Genomic DNA, 22528 nt, shown 5'->3' with positions numbered 1-22528 from the left:
GAAGAAAGTTGAATCACCTTTGTTTAAGGCATGTGAAGTGAACTTCAGTGAAGAAGAGTTGATCATCAAACAGGAGATAGCTGATGAGGACAAGGAAAAGAAAAATGATGAGACAACTCTGTCTTCCATCTCTGTTGAAACACCAAAAGCCAATCAAGAAACTAAGGAGCCTGTGAAGGAGATTAAAGCTGAACAGGTCAAAAAGAGAAAGAAGAATAGAAATGGAAAAATTGGGTTAAACAAAAGCAATAAGTTTGCTTATGTTGCAGATGCTCCTAGAAAAAGGTGTGAGAACTGTAAATCAATGAATCACCTAACTCATCTTTGTAAAAAGATTATTAGCAATCCACCTGAAGGAGTCTGCAAGTACAATGAAGCTAAGGCAAATGATCCCTATTCATTCTGTGATAAGTTTGATTGCATTCCCTGCAACATGAAAGTGATGAAGAGTTGCTACAAATTGAGAATTGATCTCATAGAATCAAAAGTTGGTTCTATATCTGAAAGGGAAAATGCTCAACAGTCTATGAATTCCATTTTATCTCAAAATTCTCATTCTACTTCTGCAAAATCAGTTAACAAGAAGAAAGTGCCCAACACAGCTTGGGTAGCTAAACACACTTAATCCTCATTGTGTGCAGGACAAAGGAAGAAGGTCATATGGATCATTGATAGTGGATGTTCCAGGCATATGACTGGTGATAAGGCCCTGATATCACAATTTGAGGAGATGGTTGGCCCTTTGGTGACCTATGAAGACAACAACAAAGGATTCATAATGGGATATGGCAAGATTGTTTCTGGAAATGTTGTCATTGAAGATGTAGCACTAGTTGCCGGATTAGAAGTAAATCTTCTAAGTGTTAGTCAATTTGCAGACAGAGGTTTTCAAGTTGTTTTCAACAAAGAAGATTGTGCTTTTATTAGCAAAAAGACTGGTGAAATTGCTCTTAAGGGAGTAAGAAAGGGAAGCTTGTTTGTTGCAGACTTAGACTCAACAAATAAGGAAGGAGTGTGTTTTTTCTACACCAAGGCATCAGAAGAGCAAAGCAAAATATGGCATAAAAAGCTATCTCACTTGAATTTTAAAGAAATCAACACCTTAGTCAAGAAGGAGCTTGTGAGAGACATACCCAGTATGGAATTTACTCAACTGGAAGTTTGTGAAGCTTGTCAGAAAGGAAAGATGAAAAGATCAAGTCACAAGTCAAAATCTGTGAATTCCATAAGTGCACCTCTGCAACTTATTCACATGGACTTGTTTGGGCCAGTAAATGTCTTGTCCATTTCAAGGAACAAATATGCCCTTGTCATGGTTGATGATTTTTCAAGATACACTTGGGTTGAGTTCATGTACTCTAAAGATGAAAACTCCAAACATTATAATTGAGTACATCAAGAAAATTGAGAAGCAAGCTGAAGGAAAGGTTAGTGTGAAAAGATTGAGAAGTGATAATGGAACAAAATTCAGAAACTCAACATTGAGTGAATTCTTTAAAAGCAAAGGCATTGTTTAAGAATTTTCAGCAGCTAGAACACCTCAACGGAATGGAGTAGTTGAGAGGAAAAATAGAACATTGGTTGAAGCTGCTAGAACTTTGCTACAAGATGCTCAGTTGCCAACTAGTTTTTGGGAAGAGGCTGTTAATACTGCATGCTACACTCAAAACAGATATCTCATCAACAAAGTTCATGGCAAATCACCCTACTCAATCATGTCTAACAGGAAGCCTACAGTGAAGCATCTATATGTGTTTGGAAGCAAGTATTATATTCTAAAAGAAAACTCTGAATATGTGGGAAAATTTGAATATAAAGTTTTTGAAGCAATTTTTCTGGGATATTCATTGGAAAGAACATCCTATAAAGTTTATGTGATTGATCAAAAGAAAATTATGGAAAGCACAGATGTGACTTTTGATGATGACAAGTGTCCAGGCTTGGAATGCCTTGATGTAAATGATGCTGAAGCCCTTGCATTTGGAAATCTAACCACTAATAGTGATTCAGATGAGGAAGATGAAGTTGTGACACAACAAGTGACAAATGAAGAAACCTCTGAACAAAATCATGGAAATGAAAGCTCTCTTCAGACACCTGAATTTGATGGCACAAACTCAGGGGGAGAAGGAGAAAATAGAAATGACAGTCATGGTAATACTGAAGAAAATGATGAAGGCACTAGTCAACAGACACACACCAGAAAGTGGGATAGGAGTCATACAGTAGAAGCTATTATTGGTGATCCCTCAGCTGGTGTGAGAACTAGAAGTGCAACTGCTAATGAATGCCTACATGCATGTTTTCTATCTCAAGTAGAGCCCAAGAAAACTGAAGAAGCCATAATGGATCCTGACAGGATATGTGCCATGCAGGAGGAGCTGGATCAGTTTGAGAGAAACAAAGTTTGGAAATTAGTCCCTGTACCAAAGAATAGAAGCATAATTGGAATTAAGTGGGTGTACAGGAATAAAATGGATGAAAATGGAATTATTACTAGAAACAAAGCAAGGCTGGTTGCTAAAGGCTACTCAAAAGAAGAGGGAATTGACTATGATGAGACTTTTGCTCCTGTTGCAAGACTAGAAGCAATAAGAATTTTTCTGGCATTTGCTGCACACTCAAATTTCAAGGTGTATTAAATGGATGTCAAAAGTGCTTTTCTCAATGGTGAACTAGAAGAAGAAGTTTATGTGCTACAGCCACCTGGCTTTGAAGATCCAGAATTTCCTAACTTTGTTTACAAATTACTTAAGGCTCTATATGGATTGAAACAGGCACCAAGAGCCTGGTATGACACACTGTCAGAATTTCTACTCAAACATGGTTTTACCAGAGGTACTATTGATAAGACTCTCTTCTACAAGAAGTATGGTGAAGATATGATCCTAGTTCAAATCTATGTGGATGATATCATCTTTGGATCTACAAATGAAAAGCTTTGTCAAATATTCTCTAGGCTAATGCAGAGTGAGTATGAAATGAGCATGATGGGAGAATTGAGTTACTTCCTTGGCCTTCAAGTTAGTCAAAGAAGTGATGGTATTTTCATCAGCCAAACCAAATATGTGAATGACTTATTGAAGAAATTTGGTATGGTGGATAACTCACCAGCATCTACACCAATGTCTACTGCAACCAAGTTGGATGAAGACAAGAAAGATTTCAAGCCAATCCAAAGGAATCAAATTTGATGGTTGTCAAAAGGATTTTCAGATACTTAAAGGGAACTCCAAACTTGGGATTATGGTATCCTAAAGGAACTGGTTTTGAAGCTGTTGGATACACAGATGCAGATTTTGCTGGATGCAGGGTTGATAGGAAAAGTACTAGTGAAAGCTGTCAATTTCTTGGTCAAAGACTTGTGTCCTGGTATAGTAAGAAATAACAATCTGTGTCAACTTCCACAGCTGAGGCTGAATATATAGCTGCTGGAAGTTGTTGTGCTCAGGTGCTTTGGATTAGAAATCAGCTAATGGACTATGGTCTAGTGTTACACAAAATTCCTATTATGTGTGACAATACTAGTGCCATATCTATAGTAGCTAATCCAATTAATCATTCTAGAACAAAGCACATTGATGTTAGGTACCATTTTATCAGGGAACATGCTGCAAATGGTACCATTGAGCTCATTTTTGTTCCAACAGAGAAACAATTAGCTGACATTTTTACTAAACCTTTGGATGAAGCAACCTTCACTAGACTTGTGAGTGAAATTGGAATGCTCAATTCTTCATCCTAAGGCAAGAACTCAGCTAATGTTTTGCAGCAGATTAATTTCTAATAAATCAACATAGTTTGATTTAATTGGAAATTAACTGAAATATGAAATATAAATATTTCAGAATCTCTGTATATTTATCTTTCTTAAAAACTCAAAAATTAACTTAGAATATTTCAAAATTCTAAGTAAACTGCTTAGTCGTTAATTTACATCTTAAATGTGTAAAATTAACACAAGGCAGAAAAACAGTACTCAAAGGTATAGAGAACTGAGTTCTCGATAAGTCAAAATGACTTATCGACAAGTCATTTTGGAGTTCTCGAGTGAGTCCTCGATAAGTCTATTTATAGACTTCTCGAATGACTTCTCGATAAGCTCTATTATGACTTATCGATAAGACCATGTGGAGTTCTCTAATAGTGTTAATTCACAGAGTTCTCAACAAGGATATTTTGAGATTTATCAATAACTCAGAACTAAAATAATTTAATTCAATGAATTATTTTAGACAAATACTTTTGGAAAATTTATTCTGATTTCAATTTGATTTAATTCAAATAAATTAGAAGTATTTCAGTCCTTTTTGGACAAACTGGGCATTTATCAGAGTTCTCGATAAGTCACTTGACTTCTCGAATGTACCCTTTTCATACTTAAAATTACTTCTCGATAAGTTTAATATCAAATGTTTATTTGACTTCTCGATAAGTATTTTACCTTTTTCTATAAATACTCAGACTTCTCGATACACACACTGTACTTACACCTTCTCGAGATCTCAAGTGACCTAGCTTTCAGACAAAAGGCGATTTCTCTCTCGTTTTTGCTCCTTTCTCAAAACTTTTTCTTACCCACTACTTCTAAACACTACAATGGCACAAAACATTGTTAGAGCTATCATTCCAGAGAAGGGAACTAACTTTATTGCTTTTCTTGATGCTAACCAAACCCCTGATAGTTTCAAGGGGTTTGTGAAGTTTCTTTCTGAATCCTACATTGCAGGTGCTTTAACTGCAAGTCCTATGCTGTATTTGGATGTTCTTCATGAATTTTGGACATCAGCTATAACTAGGACAGTTGTTCTAGAGAATGTCACTTCTATGGTGGTCACATGCACAATTGGAGGCTAGAAAATTGAGTTTTCAGCTGCTGATGTGAATACAGCCCTGGGATTGCCAACTGAGAATTATGGAGAGATGCCAACTGCAGATGAGCTGAGTAAATTTATGGACTTTATCAACTACAGTGGCTCAATCAACCTGGCAAGCCTGAACAGAAGAAACCTTAGGAAGGAATGGTCCTTTGTGTTTGATTCTGTAGTGAGGGCTTTCACTTGCAGGAAAACTGGCTTTGACAACATCTCAAGTGTGGTGCAGAAGTTGGTGTTCTCAATAGCTCACAACAGGCATCTGAATGTTGGAGGTCTAATTCTGGAGGAGCTGGCTACCAGGCTTACTATGCCTTTGAAGAATAGAGGTAAATAAATCTTTTTGCCAAGGTTTATTATGTCTACTTTAGCTCATAAAGTCAATGACATACATTTGTTAGCTGGTATTGATTGTAGTAGAATTGGCAATTGCAAGCAAGTATCCAAAATCATATTTGGCTCACTTACTTCAAAGAATAAGGTGAGTGTGAGTCTCAGAATCACTCCATTTATGTTGGAGAGATTCAGGACTTATCCTTACCCTATGTCAGACATGAGGGCTCCTAAATTTGCTAGTTCAGCTATGGTTCCTGAGCCTGTGGAAGCACAAACACAGGCACACCAACAGGGACCTTCCAAGGCTACAACCCTTTGTTTTACACCTCTAGATGTTAGCAAACCAACCACTTTAGTCTCTCAAAAGACTGAAGTGAGTAAAAAGAAGAGAAAGGAACCGACCCTTGTTGTTGTAAATGAGAGTGAAACACTTCAAACTGAACCAGAGTCACCCTTGGTCAAGAAACCAAAGAAGAGTAAGTTACCAGAGTTGACCACTCTAGACACCTCTATGTCCTCCCAAAAGGGCACAGTTGAACAAATGGGGTGTAAACAGTTACTAGATGCATCCTCTCAACAGGCTGTATCTATTGAAAAGAGCATTCACCCTAATGCATCTTGTAGTGAGTCAGCACAACCTGCACCTAAAAGTGTACGGTAGAAGAAATAAGGATGACACACACAGTGATGGCACATCACTTAAAGCTCCCTCATCCATTCAGGGGGTGCTGCCAACACTCACAACTGAGCAAACTTCTCTAATCTCCCAAATTTCTTCATCATATAGAGCACTTGAATCTGATTCTCAAGTGCACCAACACTCAAGTGACATGGTTCATGAAACTGTGCTCACCACCCAGAACCAACATCTAGATGATGAGAGGCTACTAGCTGGGGTAGATCTTGATGACACCATCACAAACATGGGGGTTTCATCAGTTTTTACTGAAGACCCATGGTCACTCTTGCACCTTCATGTGCACAATCATCTTCACAGATGAATAGGTTTGAGGGTAGTACTCTTGAGGGAGAGCTATCTAAATCCTCTCCAATTCAATTGGAGGTTCCTCTAGAAGGAACAACTCCCCTCAAAACCCTAGCTGAAATTGCCTTCATAGTTGAAGCTAGGAGTACAATTGCCAATGACCCTGATATGGGAGAGGCAAGTTCATCACATTTATGTGACAGTGCTCTGCAAGGTGCACAAAGGTTTGAGGCTGGTGTACATGACAGTAACCCAGTCAAATCCTCTCCAATTCCAATGGAGGTTCCTACCGCATGTGGTGAACAACAAACTGTCAAAACCACAGATCTATCTGTGAGTCAAACTGTGACTTCAGTCACAGGTGGTACTGTGAACATTTCTCAACAGCCATCCACATCTCAACCCAATCAACCATATGTCATGGTACAATGGCTACAAGATATGGAAGCTCAACCTTCTACAGTTGATGACATGTTGGTAGATCAAATCTCAGGCTTGGCCAATCTTTCTCAGCAATTGCTCACTTCAAACATGGGAAACCAGGACTATCAAGCTATACTGCTATGCTTCAATGAAGAGGTTGAACAACGGAAGGAGAAGATAGTAGATGAGGCTGAAGAGGATGGAAATGTAGATGCCTGGTTGTCTGGTGACCATGTGGCAGAAATGGATGAAGTCTTGGCTAGATTCAGGAGAGAATACATAACTATCTTGGGCAGCAATGTTAAAACTCTCACTCCTCCTAAAGTCTATGATGCCATTATGGATGTGCATAAAGCTCAACTCAAGGCTTTCCATCTCTTTGGAAAGGCCCATGAAGTAAAATTGACTGGACATGAAGATAAAGTCAGGAGGTTGATCAAGGAAAAGATGGATGACATTGTGCCTTCTCAAAAGGACATCCAAAATCAATTACAGTCTTTCACTGAGCAAATGTCAAGGATGGATCTGGCCTCTATAGACAAGGAAGTGACAAAACCGAGGAGCTCTTTCAAGGCCCTGTTTGATCAAGTTCAAGCTCATATCACAAATTCAAATGATACCAGGGTCAAGCTAGATCAAATTCATTCTGCTAGGTATGAGCCTTCATTTCTACTCATGGAGGGTGTCAGAAAAGCTGTTGATGAACACTTTGGGTCCTTTTCCACCAAAACCTCTACTTCTCAAATAAGAGAACTTCAAGATCAAATTTCCTCACTTCAAGCTTCCAACTCAGATTTATCTTCACAAGTCAGAGCTCTAACTGCACTGGTTGAGAGTCAACAGCATGATATTCAGGCCCTAGTGGAGTCCCATAAGCATTTACAAATGCAGAATACAGTTGCTTTGGGAGCCATTATGGGAAAACTCAACATACCACTGCCAGCATTGCCTGAAGCTGTAAGACCTGAGATTCCTACTCCCCTACGCATGCCTGTCACCAAGACTAAGGGGGAGATAGATGCAAGGCTAGCACAATCAACACTCAAAAGTCAAGAACAAGGTCTAGAACAAGAGAGGCTCCTTATGGCTGCTCAAGGTCCAGGAATGACACAAGAGTTTGACAACTTGCTCACTGGGTTAAGGAACTCTCTCAACAACAATTTCTTCACTTACAGAAAGACCTTGGAAAAGACTATCAATTATATCAGGGTGCTGCAAATCCCAGTCAAGGACCAGTTTTTGGAGAAAAGGATAGTGACCAATCTTAATGATTCTGGTGTAGACAGATGTATGCAAGTCAACTTCAATTATCTGATTTCTAGAAGAGCATCTGAAATAGACATTCTGATTAACAAAGTCAGAATAATCAACAATGAAGAGAAAATTCTACTAGCAGAGTTGAAGAAAGCTCAAGAAGCTGCATTCCCAGAAGCCTATCTACATCCAAGCAAAGGGGTGCACTATATTTGCTCTACAATCAAGCAACTGAAATATTTCCAAGTACCTAAAAACTGTATCATGGCCAACAGAAGACTGATAATGGTGCTTGAGTCTGGGCTGAAAAGTAAGAAATTGAAGACTAGTGAAGATGAAGCTATGATCAAGATTCTGAGGAGGTACATTGATAACTCTGAAGCCAATTTGCCTAAAACTAAAATCAACACAGATGACTTGGGTGATGATGAGTAGAAGAAAGATGGTCAAAATCCTTCTGGCTCAAACTCAAGTCAATCTAGTAAGGCAATTGGTGGAAAAAGTGATAGTGAGAAAGAGAAGGAGAAGAAAAGTGGATCTGAGTCTCAAATGAGGGATGGAAGGATACAAAGACAAAAGAATGATACCTCACAATCTGTCAAAACCCTAAATATCCAAATACCAACTGCTAAAACTTCACAGTCAATCTCAACAGAAACTGTTCAACCTCAAATCTCTAAACCCAAATACTTCTACAAGCTCAGTGCAAACTCTCTTCTCAAAACTCAAATCACTCACAACCATACTTCTCTGAAAAGACTCAAAACCTTACCTTCATTTCAACCACCCCTTAAAACACACTTCAAAACAGTTGGAATAGGTCCAAAAGAAGCCAAGGTCAAAAGGAGATTAAGAAGACAAAGAAGAGAACAACTGATAGCCGAATCTCCCAATGATCATGGATTTGGTGAAAAGGCCATCTGGAACAGATATAATCAAGATGATTTCAAACCTCTAAATGTTGTTGATTCAGATGAAGACTACTTCCAATAGCTAGCTGAAAGAATTGTCAGAATTTGGGTTGTTAACATTAGAGAAGTCAGAATCTACTACAGTGATGGGTCCTTTGAAAAGCTTGGAGATAGACTAAAGGATTCTCTCTCAATTGTTAAACTAAAAAGGGTGATAAGCTTGATGAATGGTAAAGATTCAACCACTAAGGCATGGAGAACAGTATTGGCAGTGTTTGTGGTTAACAGAGAGGAGATGAGAGATAAGCATAAAGAGTTGCTAGCTGAAAGGAGGAGAAAGTATGAGCATGACATTGATGAGTATATCAGAAGATCAGAAGAGTTGAAGGCAGCAGGTAAGAGCAGAATATCAAAGGATGGAAGATTTCTGAATATAAAAGCTGGCTCTTTGTCAAGTTATAGGATAGGGATGTTAGCTAGATATCCTAAGCCAGATTTGCTGAAACTAATAGAGGCTCTAACTGACACTCCCATCCTAGAAGAATTGGAAATACTTGTGCAAATTAAGAACATAATTGAGAAAGAATCAGACAGCTCAGTCTTTGCTTAATTATTGTAAACTGTCAAATATTCATTGTACAAATGTTGTATCAACTTTTGTATTATTTTATTTTCATTCTTTAACTTGGGGTTAGTCTTGTTAACAGGCATGAATTTGTGATAAGCAATCTTCTTACAAATTTGGGGAGATTGTTGTGCAAGACATGCATGTATTATAACAAGACTAACTCATACTGACAACCCTAAGATTAGTTGTATTGTAACCTTAATCTGTAAATTCATACTTGTAACACTTAATGTCTGTAAAATATAAATGGAGCAGACTGGAGCATTTTTCTCTAAACAGTGTCAAGCCTAAGAATTCTATCTGGAAGAAGATCAAGAAGATCATGCCTCAGAAGAATTATGAAGAAGCTTGGAGTTGAATAAATCTGTTTGGTGTAAAACATTCTAAGTCAAGATCTCTACAAGTCACATAATTAGTGTTATAGAGAAATCATTCGAGAACTCCAGAATGACTTATCAAGAAGTCATTTAAACTCCAGAGAGTACCGACGGATGAACAATGTCTACCCGACGGATGAGCAATATCTACCCGACGAATGAGCAATGTCTACCCGACGGATAAGCAACATCCACCGGGTGTAGAGAACTCAGGAATAGCTATTGGAGATATCGATAAGTCAGATACCCATTCGAGAACTCAGAGATATCGACAAGTATACATTCATTAGAAAACTCTGAGTTATCGATAAGCCAGAGTCCATTAGAGAACTCTGAGTTATCGATAAACCAAAATTCACTAGAGAACTCAGAGTTGTCGATAAGTCAAGTTAACAATGAAGTTTCAGAGATATCGACAAGCCAACATGCCTATCGAGATATCGAGTTCTCTACAGCTTAATTGGAGATCTCGAAGTGAAGAAATTTCTCTAAGTACAGAATTGCAGAACAGTTCAATATCCAAGGTTGCAGATCAACAAACAATTCACACAGCTGGATTGACAAGTCTACAAAAAGCAGCTTGAGAGATGTGCAAGATCAATGACAAAGATTAACTGACAGAGGAGATTAAAATAATCACGGGATGCTAAAGATATGCTAAGTCAGAAATGGAAGATTTGTTTTTCTATAAATAGAAATGACAAGTGACAGTTTAGAAAAGCTAATAGCTATTCATTTTAATATAAAATTAAGTGAGTTTTGAAGATCTTTATTTTACATATTTGCACAGCTATTTATGTTTAACATCCATTCTACTAAATCATTAACAACTACCAACTGCTAAAGCCTAAGTCGATCGAAAGTCAAACATTTAAGCCAAAACACATTCGCCCCCCTCTGTGTTGTATTCATACCTAACAGTAGAGTCAGAGCATCTCCAACAGTCTCTTAGTAGACTCTTAAATATAATATAAACAACGTGACTCTTAGCAAGTTAGGACATAAATTTCTGTGTCAACTCCAACAATACTCTTTATTTCGCCTCTTAAGTTATATTTTATTCATATTTCAAATTTCTGCATGACAAATGTTTGAAATGAAACATGCGCATGTGAATATTTTATTAATAAAAAGAAGTTAAGAGCTATCTAGTGGCTCTTAAAAAAGGGTTGAGAGAATAGACTCTTAAGGTTTTTAATAGCCACTAGGAGCTTGTTGTTTTGACATGCTCTTTATATTTTGATTTAAGAACTTGTTTGAAGAGTCTATCAGAGATGGTTTTACTCGTGAAACTTTAGGTGATCCTTAAATGGACTAATATTCCTCGTTATAATTGTGTCCTTCGATAATTATGAGATTATATAACATATTTGTTGGATTGCATATGCCGAAAACGAACATAACAATGTTAATATTTGGCGATAAGTGGCTAGTAGTTATTTTTCTTGAAGTGTTTAGTATAATTAAATCTCGATAAAAAAATAATCGATAAAAAAATAAACTTGCTAAATAATAATTTTCTCCGGTCACACCATAATGGACACAATGTATTTTTATTTCCGGTAAAGTAATAAACTCGCTAAAATAATATTTTTTCTTGGTACCGACCCTATTACTTTAAAGAGGTTTAGCTGTAATTGCTAGGTGGAGGGGTTTAAATTAGTTATTTTAATTAACTAATTGAGTTTATTAGCGATTTAAATTTAACTATTTTGATAAATTATTTGATAAAAATATATTTTAATTAATTTTTTTGTATACAGTTGAAAACTCCTGCCATAACTTTTTTAAAATTAATTTTTTGGAACAAAAAATTACTTTAAAAATTAACTACCTAATATTAATATTAGAGATTTCACTTTGATTAAATCTTTAATTTATTTTAAATAACTAATTTATTGACAAAAAACTAATTTTCAAACACAGCTATCATGAATATGATGAATTCAATTAGGTGCATTATTATATTGGGTCTTGTCACATCAAATATTATTTATTATTTAATAAAAAGTACTTGTACATTATTATTGTACGATCTCTTCCGGTTTAAGTAAAACAAATGATAAAAGAATCCACTTGTGAAAAATGTTTTGGGGTTCAGGAAAACAAAGAAAGTACTCCCTTCTATTCAATTATATACATTACTTTTTGTCATATTTTTTAATATTTATTTAAAATATAATTTCATAATATTTTTTTAAATTTCTTTTCCCGAATAAAAGTTTTATGTTTAAATTTTTATTAAATTTTTTTTTTTTAAAAAAAACATACTTTTTACGTAAAAGTAATATTTAACGGTACGGGGAGTAGTGAAGTATACTCCCTCCGTCCCTCCCAAATGTTTACATTTGGGTGGGGCGCGGAGTTTAAGAAAAATAATAAAGTAGTGGAAAAAAGTTGAAAAAATGAGTAAAGTAGTGGGACCGATTAATATTATATGTATAAAGTGGGTATAGTGGAGGAAAGTAGTGGATGTAGTTAATTTAAAAATTATAAAAACTTTACTATTTTTGAAAAATTTTGAAATGTAAACAATTGGAAGGGACATCAAAAAAAGGAAAGTGTAAACAAATGGGAGGGAGAGGGAGTAATATTTAAGGGTACGGGGAGTAGTGATAAGTATCACATCATGTCTGTCGGTAGAAAAATCTCTCACACTCTGTATACGATCTCATTGCACTTACACTACTAGCCAGTACTTGCACACACTCCATCTCTCTTATTATAATTTATATCCACCCACATATACAAGCTTAACCCAGATTTAAATTTCGGAACTAATCCTCTCCCTCTCTCTGAAGAAACTGATATGACTTTTGCAAATGGTTGTTAAAAGAGAGTACCTCACATTATTATTGTACGTTTCTGCATCTTTAGAATATATATTAGCATCAAACCATCACAATCACAATCACAATCATATCACTCAAACCAGCGGGAATCTCTCTCTCTCTCTCTCTGAGCTTCGATCACATTTTTTTTTAGCTTCGATTACATTACTAGCTACTGGTTACACACTCCGCCTAATTTAACATATCAACACACTAACCCTGATTCAAATTTCAAAATAATCTCTCTCTCTCTCGGGAAACGGAAACTGAACTATCAGTGGAGGTAGAAAGAATGATCGAAAAGATATGTTATGAGCAGAATCAGCCACCACCCGACGCCGATGCTCGGAAAATATTAGGTTCCATCGGCCAAGACAACTCTGTTCACATGCTAACTATCATTTCTCAAACAAGAATAAGAACTTTTAGTGGGTTTATAAAGTACATGCTCAAAGATTACATTCCCAAACCAACCACTTCTGCTTTTCTAACTCCTCCAAGGCGACCCTCTTCTTCTCTACCAGGTAATTATTTTCTTTGTAAGCACCATATGTTTGTGTTAATGCAGTGTTCTTTTTTAATTTTTTTTATTCCAAGTATGAAATCAAAAATTAAAGTTGATTGCTATGATAATGTCATCATCCTTTTCAGTAATCTGCTTGTATCAATTTGGTAGTACAAGAGTCATGTATCAATTTGGTAGTACAAGAGTCAGGGCATGCATTTTCATTTCTCAACTCTCGAATTTTAGTTTCAAATTAGTTTGTGTTTGATTACAGCATATAAGATGATCTTTGTTAAAGTGTGTGTTTAAAGATGTGTTGATAATCCAAACGAGGTAATTTAGTATGTTAGATTTATTAGCTTATGTGTGATTTCTTACTAAATTGCAGTCTTATGCTCTGGCTTTAGTACCTTTTCATACATTTACTAAAATATAAAATAGTCTGTGTTTAATTTCGTCTCTCTTTTTCTAGGCACGGATAGTTTTATTTTCCACTCTCCATTCCCGGAGCATCTTCTAGGCTCACCTTCTTCCGATTCAGACAAGAATGATGCACTCGTAGCAATAGGTGGTTCTCCCTTTACCAAAGTCCAGGTGACTGGCACTCCGGTACCAGCATATTATTCTTTAGACTCTCCTCGTTCAGGTTCAGGGAATTTAAATGCACCTACAAGGAAGAGATTAAGTTTCTCACCTCATGTCAAGCCAATTCCAAAAAACACTTCCAAAGTTAGTAAACAATGGCAGATCTTGTCTGAACTTGAATTTAGAAGGATTTTCCTTGTTTTGAATTACATAGGAAGGTTAGTTTGGTACTTTAATCTTTATTATCTCTAAAAAAACCTGCAGTTGTGTTTTAACCGACCTGAAAAATTGTGCAGGAAGAGTTTAGAAGCAGTTGTTTCCGAAGAAGACGCATACAAGATTCTACAAATGAAAGGTTACCCCATGGAAATATTTGAATCAGAAATTTGGACTATGAATGGCCGGTTTTCTTTTGCCGGAACTGAGTTAACAGACAGGAGGAAGGTAAATTTTATCCTGATCCCTGATTCATGTGTTAGTGTATTAAATCAACATGGGGTGGATTTAATTAATCACTAGCAACATTTTGTTTTTAATGTTAGTATATGACCTCCGTATATTGATGTTGTCTCCGAGTATAGCTCACTTGTACAGTTTCCTAAAATTTAATGCCACCTCATAGTTTGTTTGATTTAGTTTGAGTAGTTTGTTTGATTTAGTTTTAGGATATATTACCATTCAAATAAAATTTAATTGTATTATGTATTGTATTATATCAGAATGCAATAGCAGTTCACCTGTAGAATTTCTAACAACGGCACAGGCTTTAGTGCTCTCCTGGTATTGGAATTTAAACTTAGATATTGCTTTCTTGTTAATTACTATAACTTTTTCTCTTCCAGTATCTTGATTGGGAGTGTGGCAAAACACATCACTATCATTGTCATGTTTGGAGAGATGGAAGTTTAAGCTTTAAGGTAAGTAACCCATTTTGCTTCTTCTCAGTGTACACATAATCTTTTTTTCCGTTTTTTACTATAACACAAGCACAAGCTTTTAGTTTTCTATTAATTGATTTTAACATGAATAAGTTGTTTAATCTTTTTTTCGTTTTTTACTATATCACAAGCACAAGCTTTTAGTTTTATATTAATTGATTTTAACATGAATAAGTTGTTTTTATTTGTTCCTTTCAGCTATATATATACAGGTAGTAGGTAGTAGGTATCTGAAACTAGTTTTTATGAATAGTAAGTATTGACTTATTTTCGAAGTACAAAAAATAACTAGCTTTCAGAATAGATTGATGTTTAGATGATTATTGATCAGGATGACAAGTGTTCAACAAATATATAACTTTTTCCAGCATCATTTGTTGAACAATAGTTATACTTATGTAAATCCAAATATGTAAAATAGTGATTGAACAATATATATGTACTCATGTAAATCCAGATATGTAAAATAATCTTAAATTGAAATGATTAGGAAAAATATTAAATTAAAAGTTTTTCATATCCGTACCCTAATTTGGTATTGGTGAACCTAGAAGGATAGTTGAGAAACAAAATTTAACTATGTTTCCGCGCACACTATATATTTTTTTGTCAGGCGCACACTCTATATTAAACAAATATTTTTTTCATATTATTATACCCTAATTTGATATTAAAGAAATAAAGTATATATATTCAGTAAAATTTTAATTATTGTTTAATAAATGATGTTGAACCCACAACAAAAAAAAAGTTTGCACCTAAGAAAAGGTTGTATTTACTCTTGAACCTTGTTATGCATACCTACAGCCAAGTATTCATACAAACTTGTTAGAAAACCCACAAATTTCTAGCTATTAGCTTGTCACAAAATGATGTAATTGGTATACTTCTAATGGTTAAATTTTGGAAGTGTAACTGGTCTGTTTCCGTTTTTGATCAGGAAAAAGGCACATTAATAAACAATTTGACATCCAATCTTAATAGTATCTGACAGTCTTTCTATGGCGCAGGGTCCGTATTTTGAAACAACAAATACTCTTCTCCACAGGACATTAGGTGATGAAAATATATTGATTGTGAAATTTGAAGAACATGCAAGAGGTGGTTCTCCCATAATTTCTGGTAATCATAATGCTTTTTCTGGCAAGGTTGCAAAAGAGGGCATACTTATTGGACAGAGGTGCTTTCGTTTTTTTGGTAATATTATCTTGCAATTATTAATCTACTTATTATGTGCATTTATATACTTTGTTAGAAAGCTTGTGCATGTATATTTTTCCTGTTAAAATTTTTTGATGGGACTCAGGTTTGTGTGTGCATATTATAAACTTATATTAACACATTTTAATTGATTTTGTATCCACTCATGCTTATAAATACACATTTTTTTTTTATTTTTTGGATTGCTAGTGGTGAAGTAACAATGTAATTGAGTAAGAAATGATATGATATATGTTGACCGCAGTGAGAGGAAATATCATTATCTTAGCTACAACCCAATGGATGATCAACACTAAATTTTGATTGGGGCACTATTAATATAAGAAAAGATATATCATAGTCTCTAGTATGAGTTACCGTAATAAATATTTAGTATATATACTCCCTCATCCCCACTAGGTTTCATTCCCACTAGGTCGTATACATCATGGACAGGGGCTGGGCTCCTTACAGATTTTAAAGCTCCTTTAAATATAGTTTTATAAATTATTTTAATTTTTTACTTCTTAATAAAATTTTATTGTTTGAAGTTTAATTAAATAAAGAAAAATTTAGAAATTAATTATATAAATATACTTTATTTTCACCTTAAAATACGTGTCAAATATAGAAAAATGTATTCAAATGAATGAGACAGAGGAGAGTAATTTAGGGCCACTCAGTTTTTTTTTGGGGGGGGGCATTTGATAAAATATAGCTGTATTTATAAATTACTGATAAAATTTTTCTTTAATTTTAATTTAGAGGCACGTCTCACCAGGTGGTAGGCCTCTAGTTAGATCCGTCCTCATAGGATGTCCCATAACAGTTGGCCTCTACTTAGATATGTCTTTGCTACTACAGACTCATATACTATATGAAGTAATACAACCTATACTCACTCATGACTTAAGTAATGGATGATTGATATACTATATATAGACTGATATACTACCAAAGGTCAGAGATCAGTTGCAAGCGAGATTGCTAACGGAGACTTTGATGGAGATATGTACTGGGTCTCTAAAAACAGTCAGGTTGGTGTAACTCAAGATTTTAATTTCGGTATTCGATATATTGATATTATACATATATAGGCTTGTCCTTAGTTTCCTGTTTTGGGACTGTGGATTCAACAGTCAAATCCTTCCTACTATACTCAGTTTAGAAGTTTATATAACTTTCAGCAGTTCAGAAACTTCAGATCACAAGCAAGATCACTTAGGTTTCTGCTCTTCTGCCACACTTTTTAAGTTTTTGTGTGTTCGTTCTTGTCTAGATTCATTTAAAGAATTAGGAACCTACTTTGCATTATTTTTTAAGGTTCAGCTTCCTGAACGGTAAAGGGCTCTGTGCTTCTTTATACTCTAATCTTTTTAATAATATTTTAACCTTGATGTGAAAGGAGACCTGTTACTAATATTTGCACAAGTGATGCATGAGTTTGCATTGCCCTCATGGCATGACTGTGCAATTTGTTGGTGTAGTTTCGGTTATCAGTTTAATCTATAAATTATTCCCTTGTTGTTTTCTACTCAAATATTGTCCTCATAGATAGGATAGGTCATATTATATGTTTTCTGGATACAAGTTTATGTACCCTGTGATGTGTTTTTCCAGCTCTTGCATTACTATAAAGAGAGTAAAGCATGGACGCGCATGAATTCATCACCAAATGCTCATAGAAAGCCTAGAGACTTCCCTTGTGAAGAATTGGAGAATGAACTTTTTAAGATTTTCTTGAACACAAAGAACCAAAAGTAAGCAATTGTTGCTAATAAACTTAAACATGCTGTATCATTTCGTGAACCATTGGATTTCTGCAAATTTGTTCTGTATGATTGTCAGTTTCTGCTGGCTTTAGGATCAAATAACTCGACAAGTTTTCACTGTTTGTGTACCTATTAATTTCACACCTAGTTGCGCATGTTAAAATTGTGCACTTACAATTTTTAGATTCTAAATTCTTGTTTTGTGAACACTCTGTATATAATATTTGTTGGTCCGTCTCAAACTTTACCTTAGAGTTATATTTTATCCCTCCGATATGAATCTCTTAGTGAATCATTATCAGCTACTATCTGGTTGTAACTTGTATTTTTTTTTTAAAAAGGTGCTAGCTGTGAAAACTGTATCAAGCCCATTTTTATGTCGTGATTCTGTTATATCCCTATTACTTCTATATCAATCTGCTGTAAGCATGTAAAATCAAAGAACAGATTGCTATCACAGTTCAGTGATAAATTTTGCGATTAGATGGACAAACTTTATAAAAGTAATGTTCATATCTCATGTAAAGTGTATATCAGATAAAATTGGTTAAAGCACACGGAATCTTAGTAAATTTTGAAGGGCCAAGGGATTAACTAAAAACATAACATGAAGCCTTTCTCTTCCATACTGTAGGTTGTTTAATCTACTTTAGGCTGGCTTTTACAACTAGTAAACATATTTTATGCTAATTCTTGAAGGAGCGCAATCGTATGCCAGAGACCGGTTGTTTAACATATGGTTTCTGCACCGTTAGATCAGTCATCCCACGGCTGAATTTTTTTTTTTTTACGTACGTGGAAACTTTCTGCACCGTAAGATCAGTCATCCAGGATGTTAAGTAGTTTTCGCGGTACGTAGCAATTCTTTTTTAAATCTCAGTTGTCGGATGACTGATCTAAGGGTGCAGTAACCATATGTTATTAAAACAGTCCCTGGCATACGATTGCCAGGGATCTGGCTCCATTCTTGAATTACTAATATTGCTAATGTTATATAAAAGATTACATTCATCTTCCATGTATGCATGTTTTTCTGCGAGGTGCTCTTCAGTGTTAGTATGGGGGTGGCAGCTGATAGCTGGATGGCTTTTACGGATAGATTTTTGACACTGGATGATAATTCTAATGAAAAGAATAACATGAAGAAAAAGATGCTCAAGCTAATAGACATTTACTATGATGCTTTAGATGCCCCCAAAACTGGGAATGAGGTTATAATTGCCTGCTATTTTTAAAGCATATTTCTGTCAGTCCAACTTCAGGAAGACTTTAATTGTTCTTTTGTGTAACTGAGCAATTCAGTGCCTGTGCTTTCTTTGCTGAAACAGGTTAAGGTTCTGAAGGAATATAGAGCAGACTTGTTTCCCCATTATATGGGAAAGGTTAAGGGGTATCACTCCAGTTCTGTTCTTGGAAAAATATGTGATACAGTGGACACTTATAAAACTGAAAGAACGTCTACAGGTGAGTGTTGGTGATTAGTTCTATCATACCATGTGCCCAGCTATTTGTTTTGAGGACAGACTTATGTGAAAATGTGATTTAAAAAAACATAATAAAGCCGTTTCAAGGAATGCATGCACACACATATACGCCAAATTCAGACACCAGGAGAGCCCCTGTCCCTGCACACTCACAAGTTATCTATTTGTTTCTCAAATGTGTAGCAAATCATGCAAACTTAAGCTTCAATCTGACCCCGAATATATCATTTGACCCCACCGAAATATTACAAACTTTTCTTACTTAAGGAAATGAGAAGTTGTAATATTTCGGCAGGGTCAGTTTATCTAAAAAACCGAGTGCAAAGGACATGCTAATTATTCTACGAAATTTTATTAAGTTTATCTAAGTGATCCTAATGAACAAGAATATACCACTGTGGTCTGTGGCACTGCCCATTAAGTACAGAAACACATTCTACTAATAAATTGACCACTGATGTGCAATTAATAAAAAAGTTCAGATGTAAGTGTTTTATTATTGGCTTAAACAAGACATTACAATTGGTAAAATTTGTTCAGTTCGGTTCGGTTTTAGTACCAGATAGATAGTATAGCAATGACTTTTTTATGAAATCATATACTAATGAACAAGTTTGTAGTTATAGGAACAAAGCCTTGCAATGGCCAATTGTAGTTTATATTTCTTATAAGTATAGCAACAATTTTTTCAGAAAAGGTCCAAAATGTCACCATTTCGGTAAAAAATGCTCAAAATGTCATTGAAAATTAAGACCGAAAATGTCATTTCAACAATGTCACTTCAACACGGAACATCGTGTAACGTTTTAATATACAACCAAAACGCTAGTCCGTGTGTTATGTTCTCTTTTTTTTCTTTAATATATACCCCACACGCTAGACTATCTATCGTTGTGTGTGTTCCTTTGTTTTTTAAAATTTTTAAGCTTTTTATTGTGTATCTTTTGAGACCGAAAACATCACTTAATGTTAAATTTTTAACAATTATTTTTAAATTAATATTTTTAAATTTAAAGATGTCCTAATTTAACAATTTTTATTTTTTCAGGGTTCAATAACCCCCTTTTGAGTTTTAAAAATATTAAATTAAATTAAAACACATTTAAATTAATAATTTTTAACATTTTAGGGTTCACCAATCCCCGTTTGGGTCTTAGAAGTATTAAAACAAGAAACTAATAAAACGTACACCGATTTAGAGTTTAGGGCTCTAGAGCCTGAACCCTAATTTAATCTTGGCCCTAAACCCTAGTAACAAAAAGTGTAAACTGTAAATTAAATAATTTTAAAATTTAACAGCGTAATTGAATTTAATAATTTTTAAAATTTTAGGGTTTACCAATCTCATTTTAGGTTTTAGAAATAATTTTTTTTTATTAATTTAGGATTTAATAATTTTTTTTGGGTTTAAAAATTTTTATTAAAAAAAATAATTTGTGTAAAACGCTATATGAAGTAGTGTTTTGGGGTTAAAACGCTACATGATGTAGTGTTTTGGTGCGAAAACACTACATGTAGCATTTTGGCTACTAAATATATAAAAAAAGGTAAAACCATGCTAACGCCAGATAAAGTAGCGCATGACTTTGAAATAAAAAAAAGATGCAAAACGCTACATCGTGTAGCGTTTTGGTTGTTTTCCAAACGGTACACGATGTAACGTCTTAAATTGACATTTTGGGCAATTTTTCGCGAAAGTGACATTTTAGACCATTTTTTACCTCAAAGTGTCAATTGGGGCCAACACCCCAATTTTTTCTCTTTTACACCTCGGCAGTCGCAATTACCCTTCCGATTTTGATTAGTGGAGGTGTAGGCACCTCACCAAATTAGTTTTAGTTTTTATTACTCTATAGACAGAGGTGTTGTATGTATATACATTAAACAGTTTATCGTCCTTGTTAATATTCACTGTCATGTGCCTTTGAAATGTTTAGGTAGATTAACCTCAGTATTTTCTCTCGTTGCTTTTGGCTGTTTTTCTCTCATTGTTTGTGTCGTGTAAAAAGACAAACACAAACACTAATTTTTTGTATCGAGTTATTCGTGCAGTTCACAAATTTCCGGGTATAGACTAAAGCCTCTATCTCTATAAACTAGCAAGTTATCTATTTGTTTCTCATATATGTGGCAAATGGCAAATCAGGCAAACTTAAGCTTTAAGCTTCAATCTGACCCCGAATATATCATCTGACCCCACGGAAATATTAATATTTCGGTGGAGTCAATTTATCTAAAAAAACCAAGTGCAAAACACAGGATAATTGTTAGTTAATTAATAGATAACATTAAAATTTTTACACAAAATTATATTATGTTTATCAAGTGATCTTAAGAAACAAGAATATAACAATGCACATAAAGTCAAGAAAACAAATTCTACTAATAAATTAACTACTGGTATGTGCAATTAATAAAAACGTTCAGGGGTGAGTAATTTATTATTGGACTTATACGAGACAATACGATATGTAAAATTTGTTCAGTGCAGTTTTAGTAATAGATATATAGTATAGCACAGATTATTTTAGGAAGTCATATAGGAGTACTAATGAATAAGTTTGTAGTTTATAAAAGAAAGCCTTGCAATGGCCAATTGGTGTTTATGTAACCTTACTCTTTATATCTAAATGAATGTTTTCCCTCTTACCTTTAGATCTTGATTGTTGGAGGTGGAGGCACCTCAGCAGATTAGTTTTAGTTTTTATAACTCTATAGACTTTTAATATTCACTGTTATCTACCTTAAAATTTTAAGATATATATTAACCACAGTATTTTCACTTTTGGTGGTTTTTCTCATCTGCAGAAATCAGGAAACTTCCTCTCTTTGAGCTTGTACAGATCCCTGATGCAAAATTGAAGTTTTGGAAGGAAAACTATGATAATTACAGGCAAGAGATGTGTGCGGCGTTGTCTTCCAAAAACCAGTCAAAAATGAACCCTGCTGAGGCTGTTATCAATAAATACAAGGAGGTGAGAATTCCTACTTGCTACTGTCAAATATGTCTGCAGTGCCATAAAGAAATTTCGACCATTATAAATGACTCCCTCCCTCTTGCAGATTCTTTATGGTGCTGCAGACTTTGAACAAAGGTCGAGGAACATGGACGATATTCATGTAGACGCCCTTGCCATATATCATGTTTGTTATAACTTCGCTAAGATCAAAGGAGATGTCAGAAAATGCCACTTTGCATGGAAACTTGCAGGTCCTGCTCTGTGCGATTTTCATGCAGTGAACTCACCAGAAAGGTCCGTGTTTAATTGTTTGCCGTCTGTTCTTGGGGAACTATTAAATTAGTTAGGAACCAAGAGTTGCTGTTAGAAAATTAGGATTTTAGAGCTTAATTTAATTATGTTCTTGATGTTAATCCTAAAATCTAATGATTGGAAATTATTCAATGATATTTGAACTTAAATTTT

General features: G+C 34.8%; 1 protein-coding gene across 1 annotated transcript; it reads left to right on the top strand.

Moving 5' to 3' along the window:
* The first annotated feature begins 12552 nt into the window (after window positions 1-12552).
* On the top strand, window positions 12553-22528 carry LOC141683303 (uncharacterized). Its single transcript, XM_074487993.1, has 11 exons — window positions 12553-13143; window positions 13597-13927; window positions 14006-14153; window positions 14552-14626; window positions 15658-15703; window positions 15796-15827; window positions 17468-17607; window positions 18671-18830; window positions 18948-19083; window positions 21912-22078; window positions 22167-22528. The coding sequence occupies exons 1-11, from the start codon at window positions 12912-12914 to the stop codon at window positions 22404-22406; spliced, it is 1707 nt and encodes a 568-aa protein (XP_074344094.1). The 5' UTR covers window positions 12553-12911; the 3' UTR covers window positions 22407-22528.

The sequence above is a fragment of the Apium graveolens genome, chromosome 9 (genome assembly GCF_009905375.1).
Source record: "Apium graveolens cultivar Ventura chromosome 9, ASM990537v1, whole genome shotgun sequence".
NCBI classification, from domain to species: Eukaryota; Viridiplantae; Streptophyta; class Magnoliopsida; order Apiales; family Apiaceae; genus Apium; species Apium graveolens.
The sequence above is the reverse complement of the archived record's forward strand: the minus strand, read 5'-3'. Positions and strand labels throughout refer to the sequence as shown.